Below are 23,584 nucleotides of genomic sequence, written 5' to 3' on the forward strand. Positions count from 1 at the left end.
CCAACTGCCCATCTCTTTGTCTAGCAATCCATTTCTAATATATGCCCCTCTTCCTCTGTCGATCATTTGCTACATCTATTGTTCTGCATGTGTGCTTATACACTTACATAATTATTGGTCACCTATAAATTTATTTGTCCTATCTTTGTTAAAAACAGCAATAGGACCTGTGCATCAGCCAGAGAAAGAGAAACTGCTGACAATGAATTAGCAGATACGAAATTGAAGGCTGAAAGCTTCCCCACTTTAGCTCACGATTTCTTGACTTGCAAAGGAATGCCTTGCAATAACATTGACTTCCAGGAAGAGCTGTGATTATGATATACTGAAGTAGGAGGGAATATTCTTGCCAGGTCCTGGAAAAAAAAGGGGGAAAAATGCTGCTCCTGAAGCAAGGTTTTAGGAGGGAGACTCTTCCATCATTCTTTTTCATTTCTGTCCCCTTTACAGTGACTTAAGTGCAGGAAAATGTCCAAAAAATTTAAATTTTCAGATTTTCCCTACATTTAAACGTGTTTGGACCAGGTTTTTTTCTACAGAATTAGAGTAAAAGAAGGGATTTTTCAACCCAGTTTTGTTGTTGCTACTACTGAGTTTGTACTCGGTACTAAGTACAGAACAGCCTGATTCTACTCCTCATCATTGCAACTCCAGTATGGTTATTCCTTTAGCAGCTAATGGAAATGATAATATTTATTCCCAGTATATAAGCTCTCTAGAGAAACCTGTAGTTTTACATTTCTCACTCAGAGGCTATTGCATTCAAGAAGTAAACTGGGGCAAGTAATTGATCCCCATAATCATACCCTGAATCTCACTCCAAAAACTGGGGATGAAGGAGATTGTATTAGCACATATTTACTTAAAGGAAACCTGTGATTGCTCCCTTTCAAAATCCCCAGAGGAATTTAATGAAAAGAGGGACAAGAATTGTCTTTATATACTTTGGCTGCTCCCATATTTCCTATGAAAAAGGTCTTATCTTTCTATACAATTATTAAAGCCATAGAAGGATATATATCTTGAACTATGCCATTTCAGATAAACCAAGGCACTTCCGTCTTATTAAGTTTCATAATCTTTTCTTCAACCTAAGTTGAGAACCTAGTATTTCATTACATGGTTTAGTGAACTTCAGATCTTTCCAGTACTGCTTCTAAAACAGGGGTTTTATAATCTATTTAGTGGAATGAACTCATCTTTATTTTATATATACATACATGTATGTGCATCTGTAAATATATGTACCTATACATTGAACATGTGGCAGTTTCAATCTGAGATTTTTATGCATGTTTCTCATTTTAATAATTATTGGAAGGGAGTATTTGGCAACAATTTTATTTAGGTATTTTGATTCACTGTTTGTTTGACATGTATTCAAGCGATCGGTTCCATCAGCATAGGAAGAAACCAAATTTTCTGAGGCCACACATATTTTGGCAAGACCATCTCCCCAGTACGTAGAGTTGCACATTCATTATAATGCTGGGAATTATAGGTATGTCTGGAGGCACTTAGAGATTAATGGGTATATATAGAATTTCAAGAATGGAGAGAAAAGGTGTTAGAGTTTGTACTAGTAGTTAACTTTTTTATAGTGCTGTGGAAAACTGAAGTTCTTAGTTTACTGCTACAGATATATCTGGAAATTTCATTTATTTGTATCTTAAAATTATAAAGTGGTTCCAGCAGAGATGTATCAATATCATTTTTTAATGTGTCTAGTAAAACTAAGGTAAATATTTTCATGTATCCAGAATATCTATCATTAAACCGCTTAGACTCAGATTATTGTAATACAAGTTAAGACCCATAAATATAGCCAAACTTTATAGAACACAAATGAATATTGCTGTCTACCTACATTTATAACCCATAATTTAAGGGAGTTATTATGTATACACTCATGTAAATCTATGCATATAAATACTGTGTGTGAGAATATATAAACTCTTGTCTAGATATTAATTGCTGATAGTCTGAAGTAGTTCAGCAGATTTCAGGCCTCAACCTCCCTGGGTTCTGTGGGGGAATGGATTTTACAGCACATAGAGGCTTTGCTCTTGCTGTATTAGGTGTCAATGGACAAGAGCATCAGTATTCAATATACACTGAGGTCACGGTGTTGAAGCCAAATGCTGAACACAAGGTGTAAAGCAAAATAAAAGAATATTTGCCATTATTAGGCAAGGGAAAGGAGGAGAAAAGAACAGTGCTCTTGATTAAAATATTCTCATTCTGTGGAGTGTAGATAGGATTCTTTTAAACATTTTTCACTAAATAAGACATGCTGAGGTGAGGGTCACCGGCCCTGCACTTCTTCTGGTTTTGGACAAGGCAAAACTCTACCATGGTTCAGTCCTTACCAGGTGCCTGTGAAACATCATAGGCATCACAGACAGAGAGTACACAATAAGATTTACATTTCTGGTATGCTGAAACTTTAGGAAGCTTGAATTATTCCCTGTCACCTAGCAAATTATGTGAGATCACTTTCAGTTTTCCTCACCACTAGGTTATTTATGATAGAAGCACACACACAGAGGACGTGAATGCACAGTGCACAGACCATGAGTTCTGCTGAGTGTTTTAATACTGGTGGGATTCAGGGAGTGGATGTTTTGTGGATCTCTCTGGGTTAAAGGTAAAAATAAGTAGTTGCCTGGAATAGTGGGGAAGATGACAGCCCAGGGGATCCCCTTGCTTTCCTGTAGCCCCATATGTATTGAAATTGCAGTACTTTCAGTGGTTTCAGTGCATCTAAACTTCCCATTTATGCTTTCAAAAAAGATTCCAAATTAAGACTGTAGATTATTGGCAGTCATCATCATAATATAATGTCCTGGGTCTTCACCTGACTTTGAGACTTTGTATCAGGCACTGATGAAAGGCAGAAGAGTAATCTCCAACAAAGTTACAACCTACACAGGAAAGACAGACAAATGGTAATAAAAAGGATTTGTGATTTCTTCATCAAGGAGGACCTAAGATAGAGAACCTAAAAGCTGAAGGCAGAGCTCATGGCAGTGAATAAAGAGATTCCTCTTCTGTGATATTTATATAAGGCACTACAGAAAGAAGAAACTTGCGCAAAGACTAGAACATAATGCAGTTGAGTCTTCATTTCACAACCTTTCTTGGAAAAGTGTTTTCATACACAGAATACCAATATGCTCATATGTCATAGTGATGAATTTAAGAAACCAAGCAGAATTAAAAATAGATTAAGTAATACAATGTTAAAAGATTATACTACCTCCTATAACACAAATAAAAAGTTATATAGAGATTCCAAACTATACTACAGCTTCCCAGGTTCACTGAAAGTTTAGCTATAAGCCGGCACTGCAATATAGTAACCAGAACTATTTATGCAGTTTAAGATTACATTTTTCAAGAACCATATGTAATGTAATGAAGAGATATTTCAGTGGAAATAATTTTGATTATAAGTCATACATCCATCTTCAGGAGTGAGCCATAAGGTGTCTAAATATTCTTCTACAGAGAAGTTGTTACAAAATTAGTCATTCTGAAAAGTACTCCTCACCAGAAGTATCTTTGCCAAAGAAAATTAATTAGTTCCACACTTCAGTAGAAAAAATTTTAAAAATCCCCCCAGATGTTAATTTGTTTAGGATAAGATGTTGCCTTTTCTACAATTATGCCTTCCCCTTCAGTGTATATTGGGGATGGTTCATGTTTGCAGTCAACTGTATAATCATAAACTAATTTTGTTTATAGAATTAGGTGGTTTGGAAAGTTAGATCAAAAAACAAAAATATGGTTGACACTGTAATAAAATTTGCAAAGGTTAACATTAAACTGGATAATTCTTTGAACCAGAAATACTACTAATCAGTAGAAAATAGGAACATATTGTTCTGGTTTACTTGTTATAAGTAGCTTCCTTATGGGACCATTTAATCGCATTTGATATGATTCTCAATTATGCTGCTTATTGACTTTATTAAGCCTTCAGTTTAAAAAACTGAGGGAGATCTAATATTCATACAAAAGTAATTGAAATTTACTCTTAAAGTGTTTTGTACGTTTTTGTAATAACTGTAATTAATTACATTTGAAATGACAAATACATTTCATTTATACAGATTTTGGGGTTTTGGTCTAGAAGTGGGCAAGCTTTTAGAGCGATATAGAACTTCGAAAACAAATTGGAAAGATTTCTTGAAGATGCCTTAGTAGAAAGCTCAGGTGATTGAATTATCAGGCCAGTACAATCAATACTAGACCTAAGTCAATATGCTAGATTGATATGCCAGATACTTCGTGAGGAAGTGAAACTCAATCTTCTTGCTCCCATAAATTACCCATATATTGAATGTTATGCTATTGAGTAAACCTAACTGGGGAAGTCTTATGATATCTTGAAACAAAGAACTCTGTATTCCCCATATATTGTCTTGAGTGGTGTAGCAAGGAATATTTCTATTCATATTAAAGTACAATGCTCAATAAAAATACTTCTGCTTTCAGTTTCCCATGATTCCAGTTGGGTGCCATACAGTGTATTCTTCCACCATCATTATCTATTATTGCCTATTACATTTCATGTACTTTACTGTGTAACATAACATGATACAGAGATGTCAAGCTACCACTGACACAAGCTCAAATATCCACAAACTGATTGATTTTCAGAGACTGTAGTTTCTAAAGCAGCCTAATAGAAGTAACTCAACTAAAATACAGTGCTGCCATTTCATAGTTGCAGAGCTGGTTTGCACAATAGTTTCTCAGATGTTTCTGCAGACTGCGTAACTACTGAGGTGTATTCATACATTCAGAAACATCCTCAGTGACTTTCCTCATTTTGCTGATTTGTTCCATACAGAACAGTTCCTCTTATTTGTATCATTACATGTGGTTTGTTTTTTTTTTAATTTGTTGTGTCTTTAATTCATGAGACTCCTGTTTTTTATTAACTTCCTTCTAAAAATTTCATTAGGAGACAAGTTTTCCAAACCTCTTCTCAGTCCAATGGAGATTTTACTGTAGAGTTTGATTCCAAATATTGATCTGTGAGCTTAGGTCTGAAGTAAAGTAATAAAAAACCTGAGAAGAATGAAAAAAATAGAACTAGAAAGAACCATAAAATACCATATAATCTGCCTGATTTTTACCTAAAGTATTCTTCTAAGACCCCAGTGATGGAGTTGTCACAGTTTTCCCACAGAATCCCTACCAGTTTTTTTGTACCTGTACTGTTAGAAAACTTTTCCTCTAATATGTAAAAGTTAAACTTCACTTACTGCAGCTTCATGGACATGGAAAGCAGATTATCCTCTTTCTCTTTGCAGTTTTATGTTCTTCTAGTTAGTTGTTTTCTCGTTAGCCTTCTTATTAACCTAAACTTTCCTAAGTCTTTCAATTTTCTACATTCATGACCATTCTTTGTCTTCCGTACATTCTCCCAAAATAATGTACATCTTTCTTGAATTGCAACATTCAGAACTGGAGACAAAACTCCTGCAGACAGTTTACTGATGCTGAATGCAGGAGAAAGATTGCTTCATGTGTTTTGGAATAATCTCTTACATCTGATATCCCTGATTTCTTCTGACAAAAAGATGTCTGGTCCTCTTTTTGTTTATCTGAAGAGGAAAACCTGATGGTTTTTTATTTTGGAAGTCACCTGGATTAGAAATCTCAGTATAGTCAGCTGGGGCTGAATTGAACAGTGTTTGGCTGCTGTGTGCTGAGAATGCAGCCGTGGTTTCACTGGTCACATGCTAAAGAAACGAGTAGTGGTTATTTGTATCAGTGAGCTTCCATACATACAAGGATATGTTCACAGTTTATATATAGATATCTTATGCAGGCTATAAATTAAACATCCATAATTGAAGCTTGGCAACAAAGCTGGTGAAGGGTCTAGAGAACAAGTCTTAAGAGGAGCGGTTGAGGGAACTGGGGTTGTTTAGCCTGGAGAAGAGGAGACTGAGGGAAGACCTTATCGCTCTCTACAACTACCTGAAAGGAGGTTGCAGAGAGGTGGGTGATGGTCTCTTCTCCCAAGTAACAAGTGATAGGACAAGAGCAAACAGCCTCAGGTTGCGCCAGGGGAGGTTTAGATTGGATCTTAGGAAAAATTTCTTTACTGAGAGAGTGGTGAAGCATTGGAACAGGCTGCCCAGGGAGGTGGTAGAGTCACCATCCCTGGAGGTATTTAAAAGACGTAGACATGGCACTTAGGGTCATGGTTTAGTGGTGGACTTGGCAGGGTTAGGTAAATGGTTGGACTCAATGATCTTAAAGGTGTTTTCCAACCTAAACAATTCTATGATTCTATGATTCTATAATCAGCCATCAATTTTCCTGATGGCAATTTAATTGTGTCTATTAATTATGCTATAGTAATGATAGCAAACATATGAAATGGCAAAGATTCAGGCATTCAAGGATTCAAGAATTTAAGGAAAAGTATCCTTGATGAATTTGGAACATTCAGTTTGGAAAAAGTAACCAAATGTTTTCATTCAGAAATGTATATATTAAATTCAACATAAGGTAGTTTAGGAGGATATACACACTCTGCAAGTCATTGTTTGTTTCTCTGTCAGGAATAGAATTTGGAAAACCAAAATATTGTGATTTAGGGTTAAGATATAAAAAATATCTCAGTAAGAAATCAAAATGATGAGTTGCAATGTTACAGAAATTTATGAAATGGCATAAACAAGGACAGAATAACAAAGTGCACAAGTATTATGCAAATAATTACTATCATTAAGGGGCAACTGAAAAACTAACAGGCTTATTTTCCTGCTGCCTTAAGGCTAGAAGTCTGGGTATAGTGCATTAAAAAAAAAAAAAAAAGATAAACCAGAGTTTCTATGGCCAGCTTTCCTCAAAAATATTTGTTTGGCTACGTATAGAGTTGCTGGATTACTTTTCTGGTTCCTTTTAGAATCGAAACCCACAAATATTTATATATATTTATTAACCAATAATTTCTTTGTGAAAGCTTCATATACTATATATCCCAAAAGGCCTTTCTGTGAGTCCAGTTTGTGTACTAGTCATTTAAAGCTTTCACTTTAGCTCAGCAATGGTTGATTTCGTAAATTCACTGGAATTATCAGTTTCATCCTGTGTCATCTTAATGTAGATAATCAGTTACCCAAGATCTGAGGAAGTTTCTTCCTCAAATGGATCACTTCTTGTCTCCTTTAGTGCAATCTATATTTCAATCCTACTACGTCTAATTGAGGATAGATTTGGAAAAGTAGTCATCTTCATTGTCTAGTTGATGGTATATCTACAATTTTTTTTCTGGCTGATATGCACTTCCCTTGACATGCTTAAAGCCCAGGTAAGGTTGTTCCACATCGGGTGCAGATTAGTGTGTTAACATTTGAGCATTATTTATTGCCTTTATGTGCCATCAAAGTTCATTTCCTGTGATTCCCATTGATCACATACGGTCAGAAACAGTAGAAGGTTGTATTCTGCTTGGTCTCTACTCCTAGAATCTGTAATACAAGAAGGCTGCATCTTTGTAAATTTGTTGTTTTATCAATCTTTTCTCATTGACAAATAGTTCATAGAAGATGCTATTTTTTAAATACATGTAATGTTGGCCTATTCAATACACAAATAAAATTGCTTTTCTTGGTCATAAACTCCTACCTAACTCCTTTGGCTTCTGCAAAAGTCAAAGAAATTCTTTGGTATTCTATATATTTCAACTAATTCCAGCTTATTCCCACTAAGGCTGTTTGTGTATTTATAAAATACAAAATACATCAAATGTCACTTTTACATCTGACTCCCTGAAGCAGTTTGTCAGTGTCGGGAGGTATGACCCTCCCTGAGACAGAAAAACAAAGAAAGAAGACAATAACTTTATTTGGTTATTGTGGTATAAGATTACTAGTACACCTTCAGGTATGCAAAGCAAGACAAGACAAAACAGCTCTTTCAAAATATCACTGGTGCATTGTCTTTCTGTTATTCCAAATGATGTACAATATATGGTTAATGGTAGGAGAGGGAGAGCAGTCTATTATTACTTTAACTTGCATTCTTGTTCTAAGGCACTATATGAAAACCTAATGCCATCTGGATATCATAGCAGTCCTTACCATATAATTACATGGGACCAACATTACTTGATCAAAGTAAAAGAAAAAGCTCTTATTTTATTTATAAGCCATCTGCCACAAACCATTATCATTTACTTAGGCCCTAAGTAACAGTTTCCATTTTAATAGTTCTGTTAGTGTTTGGGTGGTTTCTATGAAGATTATTCAATAAACATTGTCCAGAAAAAGCTAGATACTTTTAATGCATAATCCTCTGGAATGTTTATTAAACAATAACACTGAACCTTCTGACAGTTTTATTTCTGAGAATGTTATAATGTTATTATGCATCCCACCGGTAATTCTGCATTACTGAAAACTCCTGTGCAATGTAATGAGTCTTACCAAAAGCAGATGCAGCGGAATTAATAACACGGACATCAGTGCACTGTAGAAAGTCATATAGTAGAAGGGGTGGGATGGGGGGAAAAGAATGCAGAAAAGAATTCTATTTCACTTTTGCAAAAAAAGTAACTGAAATAAGAAATTTTAATGTAAGGATTTGAAAATCCAAATGTAAAAAGTAGATTCACCTGAAAAGAGTATTTCATCATGCATTATATATTTAGTGTTTAATGCAGAGTCTCTGGACAAATTGAATTTAACTTAATTATAGGATGAAGTGGTTCTAAAAAATGACTTAAACCCCTAAATATTCTTGAATTTACTTTTATGAATAGGTTTTTTCGTATCACATTTTCTGTGAGGCCACCCTGCAAGGATCCTTTTATCACCTGTTAAATAGATGCTATTCCTCTTAACTAACCATAAAGGAAGCTCAGTCTAAGGTCCAGTACACTTAATACAAAGCCTCCAAAGAAGGGAAGGCTTCAGATAAAACTGAGTGCTTGGCCCTAATGAACTGGTAAATGTTGGTTTCCTGCAATAAAAATAATTGGTGAAATCTTGGCCTAGTGAAGTCAATGGGAATTTTGCCATTGATTTTAGCAGGACCAGTATTGCAACCAATAAATCTACTGAGCAAACTTAAAGAAGTAGTTGAAGGAAGGAAGGGGAATTAATGTAACAGAACCTATACATTATTTCAATCCTTGTTCTACCCTCCTTTGCCTGAGTGAATAGCTCCTGATACTCCTGAGATGAGCTCACAGAAACTATTGTGGCAGTGTACTGAACACCAAATATTTACAAAAGCATTTAATGAGTAGTTCTGAAAGAGGAAAATCAGCTTTGTTGTTATAATGAGTCAGTCTCAGATTCAACCAGAGGTTGTTTTAGGGGTGAGTAACCAAGGGCAATTGCCCAAGACTGGATACCATGGAGAGTGTGTTAAACTACAATAATTAAAAGTACAAGTTATCCAATACGCCTCAATCTCTGCCTGTGTTCTTGCTAGCCAAAACCTGCTGTAGCTCCACACAGATGCAGTTAGATCTTTCAAACACAATCTTTTCTGTAATGTGAGTAAAATAACAGGCAAAAAATTTAGTTAGAAATATAAATGCCTTTTTTGTCTTTTCATATTTATATCCCTATCTGCATTTCTTTTTATTGGTGTGTGAAAATATCTAATTTCTGACTTCTGATGTGTAATAAGTGTAAGCACAATATTTTTGCATGGGTTTTCCCAGACATCCATTACACACATGCACCTCATGGCCCATGTACAGTGAGGCAGTTTCAAAAAGCTGTGGGCTAACAAATCAAGCACTGTACAGCCACACCACAGTTATGCTACGGTCCTATCTGGAAACAAAAAACATTGGATGCGAGGAAATGTATGTGTTGGTACCCCATCGTGGGCTGTACCACTGTACTTGAGAGTCTCGTGTTTCTTTAGGAGGTGAAAGCTGTGGGAGAAATGTGAACTTCTTGTTCAGGTGTTCCAGTATCTGGACCAGAATATGAACAAGCACAACCGTCCAGTTTGTGGGGCTTTGGGGCTTTTTCATAGGTATTATTTGCAACCAAGGGATAGTTTGGAAAAAAAAAAAAAATTACTGGTTAGAAAACAACAAGAAGCACAGGGTGGCTAAAAATACATTATCTGGTGTGAAAGACTATACAGGCAAAATACTTCTGAACATAAAAGCATGGTGTAGAAATGTGATGGATCTGTAAATTCTCCCTTGAACTAGCTTAATATCAGTAACATTTATTTCACAGTAATAAATTAAAACAGAGTAAACCTAGACTGGAAGTGAAAAATGGTGACATCCACTGCAGACATTGTTTTGCAATACACAGTTTTCCTTGGCTATTAAATCTCATTTTAATACTTACCAGAGTATTCAACAATAACTTTTCCCCACCACTTAAAACACTGCAGATTTCCAGCCCATAGAGGTTACCTGGCTATTCAAGCAAATGCTTTTGTTGTCTGAAACTGGAGGACATCCACTTTGGTTTTGACCATCATAGGTATTAAGTGCTTCTCCAAACTGGGGTAAACAAACAAACCGGCCAACCAACCAACAACAACTGCCTTATGCAGAAAATATTTTACATTGCGGCAGTGTTCTTTCTCTGTAAAAATGTTTTTAAAACTAGTAGGAGGTGCACATAAGTGATCAAATTTGTAATAAATCTTTTGTCAGCTCAGTTGATGTGGCTCATCAGAACATCTAACAGTAGTTACCCCTCAGCACAGGAATGCTTATAGATAAGGTGAAAGCAGCCCTTCTTATTAATCACACTGTATATCTGCCTCCTGCTCCTTTCGTCAGTCTTTAAATCAACTCCATCTGGTTCTTACTATTTAGTTGTGCAGCTTACCTTTCACAATGAAACATGCTTACTGCTGCAGAAGCAGGTCCAATGTGATTAAAGTTATTAGGCAAAACAGTGGTTGCTTAAGTCTGGAATCAGCTAACCATAAAAAACATGATCAGCCACAAAATGAAACTGAGTACCAAATCTTCACTGGGTGTAAATTGGCTGGACTCCAGCTGATTTCAGTGAAAGGTATTGAAAGCAATGTTCTGGGCCACCTTTCTTTATGTTAATACTTTATGGAGCACATCAAGCAAGATTCCAGAACATTGCTTGTATAAGTAAGAAACAATCTCATCATATTGCAGACTAGTCCTGGGTTTATGGTCTGTTGTGGCAGGGTGTTGACCCAGGTAGCTAGAAGGGAATGACCCTGCCTGTGTTAACTAAAACAAACCGAAACAAAAAGTGACCCTCTCTCTGGGGTGCCCAGTTTATTTTGAGGGTCCTAATTCAGATTCTGTTCAACAGACTGCAAAGGCAAGCCAAACAATATCAAGACAACAAAAGGAAAGGAGCAAAACAGCTTTCTATGTTTCTTGGTCAACAACTTCCTTCTTTTATTGCCATGACAGTGTCTCCATTCCTTTACGATTTTTTGGTCACAGCTAAACTAATCAGCACTCATTGATGAGTTTGTGAAACTCTTTGTGGATCTAACCCAGTAAAAAATCATATTGCTGAATGACTGTGAGATAAGAACAATCCAGGGGAGGCAGGATATAGTAGGAAGACCAGGTAGGACTCACATGTAAGTTACAATGTAGAAGTAGGACCTGGCATTTCCCTGTGGTGAGTTTTGTTCTTTTAGGGGTTCATTTTGGAGCTGCCGTGACATCTCTACCACAAATGCTCACTGCAACCTTGACGCAGATGGAGGCAGGCAGGGCCTGGTCCAGCCTATGCCAGCAGGCCAAGATACTTGGAAAAACATTGGGACTCTGTGACTGGAAGGGGCTACCCAGATAGTCAGGTCCCTACCCCAACAGTCACAGGGTCAACTGAGACTTGGGCTCCCCCTGAAAATGTTGACATTTCCCGCTTTGGCAAGAATGCCAGCTATGCATCCTTATGTCACTAGAATGCCTAAACAGGTAAAAATACCACAGCTACCACCTTTTCTCTTTTACAGCTTGAGAACTACATTGTGGAAAACATGAAATCAGAGATGGTGCAGCTGCAGCAGAATGCTGTGCAGAACCACACTGCCACCATGCTCGAGATAGGGACCAGCCTCCTCAGCCAGACAGCAGAGCAGACGAGAAAACTCACGGATGTTGAAACCCAGGTATGTTCTCAGAGTGGTTTTCTAAAAGCTAATTGCAAAGAACTTTTCCCATCCTCTTTCTTTTCTAATTCATCTTTTCTAAAACATGTCAACATGGCCCTCCAAGAAACATACACACTCTGTTTCTTGGTACCAACAGTAGTGATGACTGACCCCTTGTTATGTGTCTTTCTTTTGATTTCTTTGGGTTGGTATATTTAGTTCTGTGTGTGTAAGGCAGGCAGGACTGTCCAGGAAACTAAATCAGCATTTGACTTCAAATAAACAGCCCAGCTACCAACTGTGAATGATACAAGTGTCAGGCTAAATAATGAGTTTCAGGCTAAAACAGCCTTTGATCTCCATTATTGTTTGCTTCTTTACTATTACAAGAAAATTTGTTTATTTTCTGCAAGATGTTACCTGTTATTTGAAAAGTAGTGTATGTCTGCAGCTTTTAAACTGTGGAGAGGGGCAGGCATCAGCTTCTTTATAAAACACTATGTATTTGTTATTACTGTAAAATTTTATAACATCACATGAATTAGAAGAGCCATCTCCATATGATTCCTAGCACTGAAATCACTGTTGTGATTGAAGTGACAAGAGTATCACTGTCATAACACAGAGTACAATTGCAAAGATACGTACTACTTTTTGTCTTTTGAATTCTTTTAGCAGTTTAAGATGCATATTTGTTTTCCTTATTTTTGCTGACTTCCTCTTGTTCTTCATAGCATGTGGTATATTACCAGCTGCACTGCATTCACTGTTCATTTAAAACAGGGGAATTAAAGTATTGCATTTATTTGGTTTGTTCTAGTAGCATACGCACTTCTAGAAAGATCGTATTTTCTTCTCTAATGTCCTTACTCACGTTTAAAATAGCATTACCAAGATTTTTACATAATCGCATTATAGTACACTGAGAAACAACAGTAATTGTGAAAGACAGACACACTGTCTTACACTTTTTCCCTGCATCTTTTTTTCTACATCTGGGTTAACATATCAACATTCACTTATAAATGTTGTGATCTCAAATGACCACAGTTTCTAAAACATAGTATATTGACTTACGAAAATGTTGGGGACAATCTTTAATTCAGTATCAACAGAATATCTAAATGGAAACATAAGAGGTGAAGGCGTATGGACTGTAGTATCATATGTTCAGTAAAGAAAAAGGAGGTGTAGGAACTATTCTTATATCCCAAAAGACCTACCTGGGCGTAAGTGTTGAGTACTCATTCACAATTTCCTCCTTTAAGCAGGTAAGGGACAAAATGCGCATTGCCTCTGTCTCACTTTTCCTTTGAGCAACCACTTCAAGGTAGAGGTATCACTGGCAACTGTGAGAGGAGCAGATGGCTTCCTCCTTCTGTACCTATTGCTGAAGAATTTAAGGGATGTTCAAGATATCAGTGGCAGTGGCTCTTCCTTGTTGCAGTACTTGCTCTGACTTTCAGCTCAGTGATGGCATTTCCCACCTCCCCTCTTTCAGCAGCATGAGAAAGTCCCTGTAGGCCCTGGCTTTACCATCAGTCAGAAAAGAATGGTGCAGGTGGCTCAAGAAAGTGAAAAGAGACTGCTCTTGGCAGTGATGGAGGTAGCCGGCAGTGACGGAGGTAGCCAGCTGTATGGCAGAGAGGTGAAGGTCTGTAGGAAACAAGGAGGAGAAGGGCAGGCCAGGATCTCATGCCTGTAATAAGAAGTACTCATACCAGAGTAAGGAGGAGACTGAAGGACTGAAGATAGAGCCCCCACCTCCTTAAAATCTCACTGACCCCTCCCAATCTCGGATCCATCCAAAAGCCCACTATTCCCTTTAGACTTTCTTCTCTACCTGAAGTCTACTGACGTTTTGTAGGCTGCTCCACAGATGTATCCTCTTTGGAAATCTGTTGATGCTTTCCTGTCTTCTTACCCCTTGCCAACCTTTGCAATACACCTTCAATTTCTGCCACGTCCTTCTAAAACTGTGGTGATGCTTCCTGACACTTCCAAATGTATCTGTCTCGAACAACATAACAGCTCCATACTGATAATTTCCAATTTTTTCAACCTCTGTACCCTTAAAAAGGGTCAAGTCAAGTTGCTCTGTGAATGGCAACAATTTAAAAAAAAAATAAGGCACTGAACTGAGTTTGAGAGCCATTCTCTTTGCTTTATCTTCTCTAACAAATTCCTATCAGGCATGCATGAGAAAATGTTACCATATAATCCTATGATGATACTGATAAATGTCCTTCCAAGAAAGGTCTGGTAGGTTTCATTAGAGAGGCACCATGTTCAGTTCCAGAAGTGATCGCATCTCAGCTGTTGTGTGCACATATACCTACAGAAACTATTTACAGACACTCCTTCAGACGCTATGTAATGAATGACGATAACCCAACAAAATCAACTAACACTAATTAATATTATTGCTTTCATTTTTGAAAGCATTCTGTTATTTCCACTTTTGAACTGTTTTTTGTTAGAATCTATTCTCTTTCACCTAGTTAAAAGGCTTCTTTCAGTCTGATATACTTAGCAAAACTTGTGCCATTGATACAGACCACCACTTAAGTGAAAGACAATTGCATAAAGCAATGTTTAGGATCACTGCCTTCATCTTAAAAATCTGTGTAAGAGTGCAAGTAGTGATAACATAAACAGGCGCTGGACTTCTGCCAACACTGCAAAAGAGAGAACTCAGGGGAAAGCTAAAGTAGGAGCTCTATTTACAAAATAGTGGATGGATGCAACACTTTGGCTTCTGTCCAAGTACTCTTGCACTCTTCTGGTGTAAGTATGCTTTGTAGAAATGCATGTTTGAGGCATGCCTCTTGTTCTTTCCATTGAAATGAAGCTTATTTGGCAGTCACCTTTCCTTTTTCTGCCGGCCTAGTATTATTCTATAGTAAACAGGGTGCCAGAATATCAGCTGGTACGTATCAGTGTAGCTTGATTGAGTTCATTTGCACCAGCTGAGCAGCTGAGGTTAAAAAAGGATTTAGAAACAATTTTTGACGATTCATCAAATCAGAATGAAATGGTTGCATTATGTTGCTATAACAACATAACCAGGACAATATAAACATTAATGTTTTTAATTTATCCTTAAGGTGCTAAATCAAACATCCAGACTTGAAATTCAGCTACTGGAAAATTCACTGTCAACGTACAAGCTAGAAAAACAGCTGCTACAACAGACACACGAAATCCTAAAAATTCATGAGAAAAACAGGTAAGAATGAGTAGTTGGTTTCTTACACTCTTTCTTGGTTCATCACAAAATGGTCTGTACATACTTTGTTCTAAGCAACTGATGAAATGGAAGAAGCAAATATGGTAAATGGAAAGTATGGGTAATATTTATGAAATGGCTAAAAGAGCTAGGGAGGGAACTTACACTGTGTTAGCTCCTGTATGATAAATGCAAGTTGATTTTTACCACTTTTCATGTGCACTGGAAGTTTACATCTCAGTTTGCTTAATGACAACTTAGTCGTATGACCACAGTTCCTGCTACTGAAAAGCATAGGGATAACTTGTATGAGCACTTCCAAGTAGAAAAATATTAATAATAAATTATGAGATCATCAACTTCCTTGAACTGCATTAGAAACAGAAAATCTTCAGTAGTTCATCTTTCTAATTTCAACGGATACAAAGATCTAACATGTAGAAGGATCTCTCTCTCCCTTTGGACTCAATTGTATATAGCGTACTTGGAGCCATGCTCCATTTAAAGAATAAGTGAATGGTAAACATTTGAGTTTGATGTTGAAATTGAAGAAAAAAACTGTTTAGCAGCACATAACCTTTTAAGCAGTGAAGTGAGAGTCAAGAAGAAGTTCCAGTGTTGTCCCTTTCTGTGCTATACAGAAGCACCTCTCTCACAGAGACAGGAACTCAGTACCTGAAGTCACTGGATTTAGAAACCAGTATCTCAGAAAGCGCGTGTGGCGGGCTGACCTTGTCTGACTGCCAGACACCCACCCAGCCACTCTCTCACTCCCCCTCATCAACAGGACAGAGGGAGAAAATATGATGAAAAACTTGTGGTCAAGATAAAGACACGGAGAACACTTACCAGCTACTATCATGGGCAAACCAGCCTTATTTATTGCCAATTAATAACAGCATAGGATAGTGAAAAATAAAAACATAACCAAAAAGACCTTTCCCCCCCTACCTCCCCTTCTTCCCAGGCAAAACTTCACTCCTGATTCTTCTACCTCCCCCCCGAGTAGCGCACAGGGATGAGGAATGGGTGTTGTGGTCAGTTCACAACACTTTGCCTCTCCTTCTTCCTCATGCTCTTTCCCTTCTCCAGCATGGTTCTTTCCCTTCTCCAGCATGGTTCTTTCCCATGGGCTGCAGTCCTTCAGGATAAAATTGCTCCAACGTGGGCTCTCCACAGGCTGTAGCTTCCTCCTGGCCATCTCCACCAGAGACCAGCATGGGGTCCTCCACAGGAAATACCAGCTCCACCATGGTCTGTCCTGCGGGCTGCAGGGGAATCGCTGCTCTGGTGCCTCCTCCCCTCCTTCTTCTCTGACCTTGGTGTCTGCAGTATTGTTTCTCTCACTTTTTCCCTTCACTCCTCACACTCTCGTGTGGCGTTTTTACCCTTTCTTAAATATCTTTTCCCCAAGGCACAACCGCCTTGGCTGACAGGCTCAGCTGTGCCCGGTGGTGGGTCTGTTGGAGCCGGATGGAACCGGCTGGAACAGGCTGTGTCCAGCACGGGGCAGGCCCGGCCTCTCCTCACAGAGGCCACCCCTGCAGCTCCCACTGCCTGCACCTGGGCACCTGCTCTCAATACAGTGGGTAAAGCCATTTTCCTTCTTGGCTGCCCTCCTAGAGACCTAAGGCTCATACTCCTGCCTCTGTAACGGCCAGGGTTAAGCAGGAAGGACAGAGTGCTTTCACTCCACATCTTCACTCTCAGCTCCCTTCTGGAAAGAGAAGGGCAACTGTGAGGTAAGTCTGACTAGGACTAAGATTTCTATTTCCCGTATCTACATTTGACATTGAAATAAGGCAAACAGCTTTAAAAGTGAGGTATTTACTGAAACTCCCTGTACAAGCTTTAGTGGACTGTTTAAATTGAGATCAGAGTTTCCTAAAAAAGGCAGAGTGACTCCGGTGCTGCTGGACAGGAGTCCAGCAACTGAATCAGCAACTGAAGTGGAAAGACCTTGCCCAGGGTTATATGTAAGGAAGACACCGCAGTGGGCAAGGAGCTACTGGGAAAAGAAGGCAAAGAACCAGATAATGATGAAAAATAGAAAATGTTACAAAGAAATTTGTTTCCTAAATGCGTCTAGTTGCAAAGCTGGTCAAATAATATACCATTATTGTTACTGGTTATGAAAACCAATTTAATGTATTTAATCTAACAACTGTTTATAACCAGTAATTCCAGCAAATGTTATTCTGGAGGAGTTGGATTACATTGAAAACTCTTGAACCCCACAGATTTCCCTTGACCAGCTGGAAATATGAATAAGTTAGTGTGGGATTAACTTTGACTACAGCCATCTCAAAATTAAGTGTGTATGTGGACTCTCCCTGTAGTCCATGGAGAGAGTAGGCATGTGCAGGAGGCAGTTCATTCTGCATGTTTTACAAACTTATTGCAATTTGGGATTAACCAAAGCATTAGTTAAGCATATAAATACTTGCATTTTTATTTGCTGCAATCTGGTTAGCAAAAAAATTTTATTGGCTGCTCAAAAGACTGAGTCTTGTGTACTTAATAATCTGAATTTATTTATTTATCTTAGCAATGTGTCAGGGTGTAAAGCCTTCATGCCAGTAAATAAATAAGTTTTACTTAAGTTGACCTTTGACTTGGCTGACATTATGATGGAATGGTCTGTGACTTGACAAAATGGTCTGCCTTGGTTTTTTGGAAGAAAAAAAAAAAGCACAGTTTATACCCAATTGTTTCTCTCAGAAGTATTGTTGTATGTGGATAAATGAAAAAGCACATGGAGTTTCATCTTGTTGAAGCATTGTAATGAATTGTAATTCATCTTGTAATGTACCTGGCATACATTGTCCAGGTTCTGTTAATCTCTCCTCGGGAGTGATAAAATTAGGGAAAGGGCAGTGTTATGATTACACTAAAATATGGATCATCAGCTCCTGTAACACCATTTACTCCTAACAAAGAACTGTGTAATCTTGACCTTGTAGGTCCTGATCCTGAAATCAATTATGTGTGCGTCAGGTTCACTATGGGACAAATCTTGGTGATCTCAGCAGATACTAGGTTTCTGGACACACCAATGATTTTAGCTTGCTTAACTTTAAACAATACTTATAGATTACCCATCAGGCTATGTTCAGTCCTTGTTTGCAGTTAAAATGCCTTCATCCCTCTCCATATCACTTTCAAATCAATAAAATAGAGAACACTCCTTTTATCTGTGTTGCCTACGTGGACTGTAAGCTTTTTTGGAAAGGGCCTTTCATTTGCAGTAGGTGTACACTACAGTGGGAATGAGTGTAGAAACAATTATCATCGCAAAAATAATCAAAACAGATGGTATACTGTGGGCAGATAATTTCTTTCTGTGTGCTAAAATTTCCTCTATGTAAAATAAAAATAATGATCTTAATCACTTTCAGAGAACTGGGTTTAGGATGAAAGTAATGCAAATTCTTATTGTAATAATAACTGATTGTTGATGTACTACGGTAACTTATATATTATCCTTAAACAAAATGAACTCTGCATATCAACAGGGGACCAATGCATGTTCTTTAGACTAGAAATATATCTATTCTTGGCCTTTCTCTTTACTTCCTGCCTCTGTTGGAAAGAGTGGCCAGTTTTTTGCTTTTTATCCCACTGAAGTGAAAGATATTCCATGGCATAAGTAGAGTTACATTTGCCCCAGAATCATGTTTTTATTGAGTGCTTTCATGCCATAAATAATTTAGATTTGTGGGTTCCCACCCACTATGATGTAAATGGTGGTTTCTTCCATTGCCATTTTTTCTCCCAAAAGAGCTTTCTAAAAACTATTTTGATTTATTCTTGAAAGATTTCCCTAAGTGCCTTTGTGAGCCCCCCCCTTTTTTTTTTCCAGAGTGTACCAGCTGCATTTAACTTACTGTGTGCCACTTGTTTCAATATGCAAGTGCGAAAACAAAATTTTATTTACACAAATGAAACAATGAGGAAAAATATAATGGAATTCTGGATCTTCCAGCAAAAAATAGTGGCAGTGAAATTTAAACATAAAATCAAGCTTGAATTTGCAGACACTCAAACTGGATTAACACGTTCAGTACAAGAACTGTTGTATCCTATGAAAGGCAAGGACTCAAGAATGATTCTTGATTTCCAGCTGCCTGTGTGAAGGATGAGGAAACACAATATGTCTGATGAGTTTTATTTGCAAGTTTCACATATACTAAAAAGATAAACCCAGATTTTTCACTTCACTGTTGTGATTTCGATGGAATTGTCACTGGTATAAAAAATAGGCTTACTGATGCTAAGTGACCAATCACTTTACTGGTCTTGAGAAATATGGGAACACATATTTTTACATTTCCTTAAAGTGATCAGACAATGTCAGACCACCAAAGTAAGTACGAGTGGTCAGCACCTAACAATACAGGGAAAATTTCACTCATGTAAAAGCAAGTACAAAGAAGCTGTCTCAATGAGAAAATACCATTCTTGCACTCAAAAGTAGGCATTTAAATCCTCTACCTGTTTATCTTCCCATACACATATACTACAAGAAAACCACATGTATACTGCCAAAGAATGTTTTTCTAGTGTGACATTACTTGTCTTTATTTATTGAATAGCTCAACAAAGTAAATGTTTTTATCTGCATTTGTAATAAATCCAGATTTTTTTAAAGATTATTTTAATCCAAAAGATGTCCATCTCTAAGATCTGGTCTCTTTCCTGTTCTCACATGTTTAAGCTGAGGCCTCTGAAAACAAAGTTTTAAAAAAAAAATCTCTTAAACTGCTGTGGTCTGGAATGGATTAGCGAATAAACTACCTACCTTATAAGGCAGATTGTCTAAACCAGACTTTCCTTCCTCCCGAGAGAGCTACCAGAGTGCTTTCTATATGTTCTACTTCATCACCTTTCAAAATGACAGCAGCTTTCACTGAAAGTCATTCTTTGACTTCTGTACAGGCTTTCTACCCTCTCCAGCGTTATCAGAGGGCTTTTTCTGAATCAGCTGGACACAGCACAGTTGCACCAAGGCATCCCACTGGCTTATGTCCTGACAAAGTTAACACATTGTTTATATAGTTAAAAATAGATTCCTAGCCTTGTCAAGATCAATAGGTTAGATATTGATCATGGTTAACCTTTAGGAAAATTAAGTTTGTTTGGGTTTGGGATCTGTGTGTTTGTTTTTAATTTAATTGTCTTCTAGATAATGACACCGAAAAGTCATTGTCCAATGGATAATATAGGCATTTATCCATGTTAACAACATTATTTTTTTCTTCACAACTTCATTCTGCTCCCCAAATACCTGATTTGTTTCCCTGAATTGAAGGCTATAATTATGAAAAACACACATACATATGTGTATGTGCATGTGTGTATATATTTATGCATATTGTTGCGTTAAAGGACTGAGCAATTTGGCAGAAAATAAACCCCCTTGCGTTCCAGCTTGTCCTCAGATATCAGAGGGGCTGGGGGCAGCTAGGCTTAGATTCTGAGTGATGCCCAATTTCCTGTATTACAAGTCTGATCGTGTTCATTATATATGTATAGACATATATATATATATATATAGAATCCCAACAATTATGGATGCACTTGTAACTCCATACACTTTCAGTCTAGCTGCATTGCATGAACTATCATGGCCACCCTTAAGGAATTTGGTCACATTCAATAAGAACTCTTATGGCTAGATTAATGAATAGTGTAGTTTATTAAAGCAAGAGATGCACAAGTTCTTTTGGATTGCCGATGATAGAACTACTGCCCACAAAGGTGGTACAAATAGCAGGAATATGAGTAATATAGCCTGGCTACAAATGCGTTAGATCACAAAAGTTTCTAAATCTCCCGGGGAAACACTTGGTATAGCCAAGTGTTAATATGAATAATATAGCCTGGCTACAAGCACGCTAAATCACAAAACAACTCTATAGAGGTTTCTAAATCTCCTGGGGAAACACCTGGTATAGCCGAGTGCCCGAATCTTACCCGAAGGCGTCCCTACTGTGGCAGAAGAGAGGTTCAGCCTGTCGACTGATCCCAGATGTCAGAGCAGGTCTACAGTGGTATCTTCCCTAACATCCCTCCTCTCTTAAGCCTTTTTATACTATTTTTGCCTTACAGGTGGAGCTTGAGTGACTCTAGTCATATATTTCTTTGTTGTAATTGGTGTAAAAGTTTCTTGCTTTGCTTTTAAAGGTATAGACCAAGAAAAATTCAGAGCGCAGGTTCAGTGAGGGGTGGTCGCACCTTGGATGTGGGTAGCTTTGGGATGGAGCTGTGTTTTTTAGTATTATAATGAGATTATAATGAGAATTTTGTCGAAAGGTGACAGACTGGGGGCCCATTCCCAGGTACTACACACCATTACACACACTAAAAAGGTTATTATATCTTTGTACAATAGCATTGTCTTTGACCAGGTACGTATCCTAGTTATCAGGGTGAGTCTCCATCTCGTCGTTCCATAGTACCTTCCAGTTCCTGTCTTATCACAGAGCCTGGTTGCGGCTCCACTCTGTCCACTCTGCTCCACCCTCCATACAGTTTCTCTTAGAGTCAGCACACCAAACTCCCCTGGCGTTGCCAACACCTAAAGTTGTCTAGGGAACCTTTGTGGGATGGAACTCTTGCATGACCGCCATACTCCACCCTGAAAGTTTCTTCAAAGTTGTGCCTTTCCTAAAAATGCGAATATAGCTTTAATTTCTAAATCACCTCCAGTAATAATTCCACATATATATATGATGCTTCTAGTGAATGGTGATTTATTTTCATTGTGAGTTTTGTAGTTCCCATGACTGCTTCATCTGTCTAGGTCAGTAATGCTTTCAAACATATAGGAATTTGAAACATATAGGAAATGTATAGGAATTTCAAATGTATAGGAAACTTAGACAGTAAACTTACTGTAAACAAGAGCCAGTCATTACTTCATGCCCATAACATTTTACTGGAAAGTGTTATAAAAGAATGTTATATAACAATTTCAGTCAACCTTTACAGATTGTTGGATTAATTGGTATAGAGACAGCCTTCTTTTTGTTTTCTTTAATATTTTATGTCAGCAATAGTCATTAATGAAAACTAGTAGGAATATTTTCATTTTAACTCTGTCTTCACAATGCCTCTTTAAAAAATTGAGAAAATATCTTTGCCAAGCACTAAGCAAAGTTATTTCTTCATGGTATTTGTCTATTAGAAGTTGTCCGATGTCCCAAGGAAAAAAGAGAGAGCAGAGTGGTCTTGCAACTGTTAAAAAAAATAAGTATCTAAATATCTTTGTAATTGTTTTCAACCTGTTTCAAGATTTTTTAATGAGGTTTCTAGCACTTTTTTAAAAAAAATTAAATGAGCTATAATAAATATGAATGTAACAATACAAATGCAAAATTCTGGCCACAATGGAGGCTCCCCATAAAGGCAGCTTTTCTCACGCTGTTTAAGGATTTCTTCCTTTTGGAACAGGCCAGTGCAGAAATCCCCAATCCATGTGAAGTTTTTGCTTTTGTTCATTTGGAGCTTTCACCAAAGTTTTCTCACTGATTCTTAGTAAAACACAATGAATGTTTTGGATTTCTCCCTGGAATACAGGGAGTGGTCCTATCCTCAGAACTTACTCTTATCTGTTGTAGATTTATGGATATAGAAAGTTGATTGTATAAATGCATATGCATTCCTTAAAATAGCTTAGGTTTGCAGTTCATAATAACAGGATTTTTAATCTACATAGAAAACTGTAAAGGAACCAAGTGCTGAGACACTCCCATCTTTCTACCACATGCTGTTGACACACTACACATAAATATTAGGATGTATTATTACTGAAGCTGTAAAACATCTGCTTGCTGTCTGTCACGCCAAACTGTGAAGCTCTAAACATTGTCAACTTCTTCCTTCTTGCATGACATGGCCAGTGTTGCTACAAATAAGACTGTCATCACCATGGGTTCATTTGCTATGGTCTTAGGAAGACTACAGTGGGAAACAAATAATGCAATGTGCAAATTGTGGCTGTCAAAGGCTCTTTCTTTCACATGAAATCATTCAGATACAGAAATCATTTAGATGTGGACATGCAGATAGGATGTTGTGGAATTAGGGAAATGTCCTGTACTATACTAGGGTATGGACAAAGATAAAGGGAACTTTTTCTGTCTTCGCTTACTCTTTAACTATAAAACAATATTCCTTCCAGCTTCAAGAATGGCATCTTCACTTACATTGACAATACACAACATTTTTGATGGACTG

General features: G+C 37.5%; 1 protein-coding gene across 1 annotated transcript in view; it reads left to right on the plus strand.

The window, feature by feature from the left end:
* The window catches only part of ANGPT1 (angiopoietin 1), a 170,486-nt gene that overhangs the window by 67,341 nt on the left and 79,561 nt on the right, over positions 1-23,584 (plus strand). Inside the window, exons 2-3 of the mRNA XM_059815195.1 lie at positions 11,977-12,132; positions 15,222-15,343. Of these exons, the coding sequence (XP_059671178.1) occupies positions 11,977-12,132; positions 15,222-15,343 (278 nt within the window). The remainder of the gene's footprint in view (positions 1-11,976; positions 12,133-15,221; positions 15,344-23,584) is intronic.

The sequence above is a fragment of the Gavia stellata genome, chromosome 3 (genome assembly GCF_030936135.1).
Source record: "Gavia stellata isolate bGavSte3 chromosome 3, bGavSte3.hap2, whole genome shotgun sequence".
In the NCBI taxonomy this organism is placed as follows: domain Eukaryota; kingdom Metazoa; phylum Chordata; class Aves; order Gaviiformes; family Gaviidae; genus Gavia; species Gavia stellata.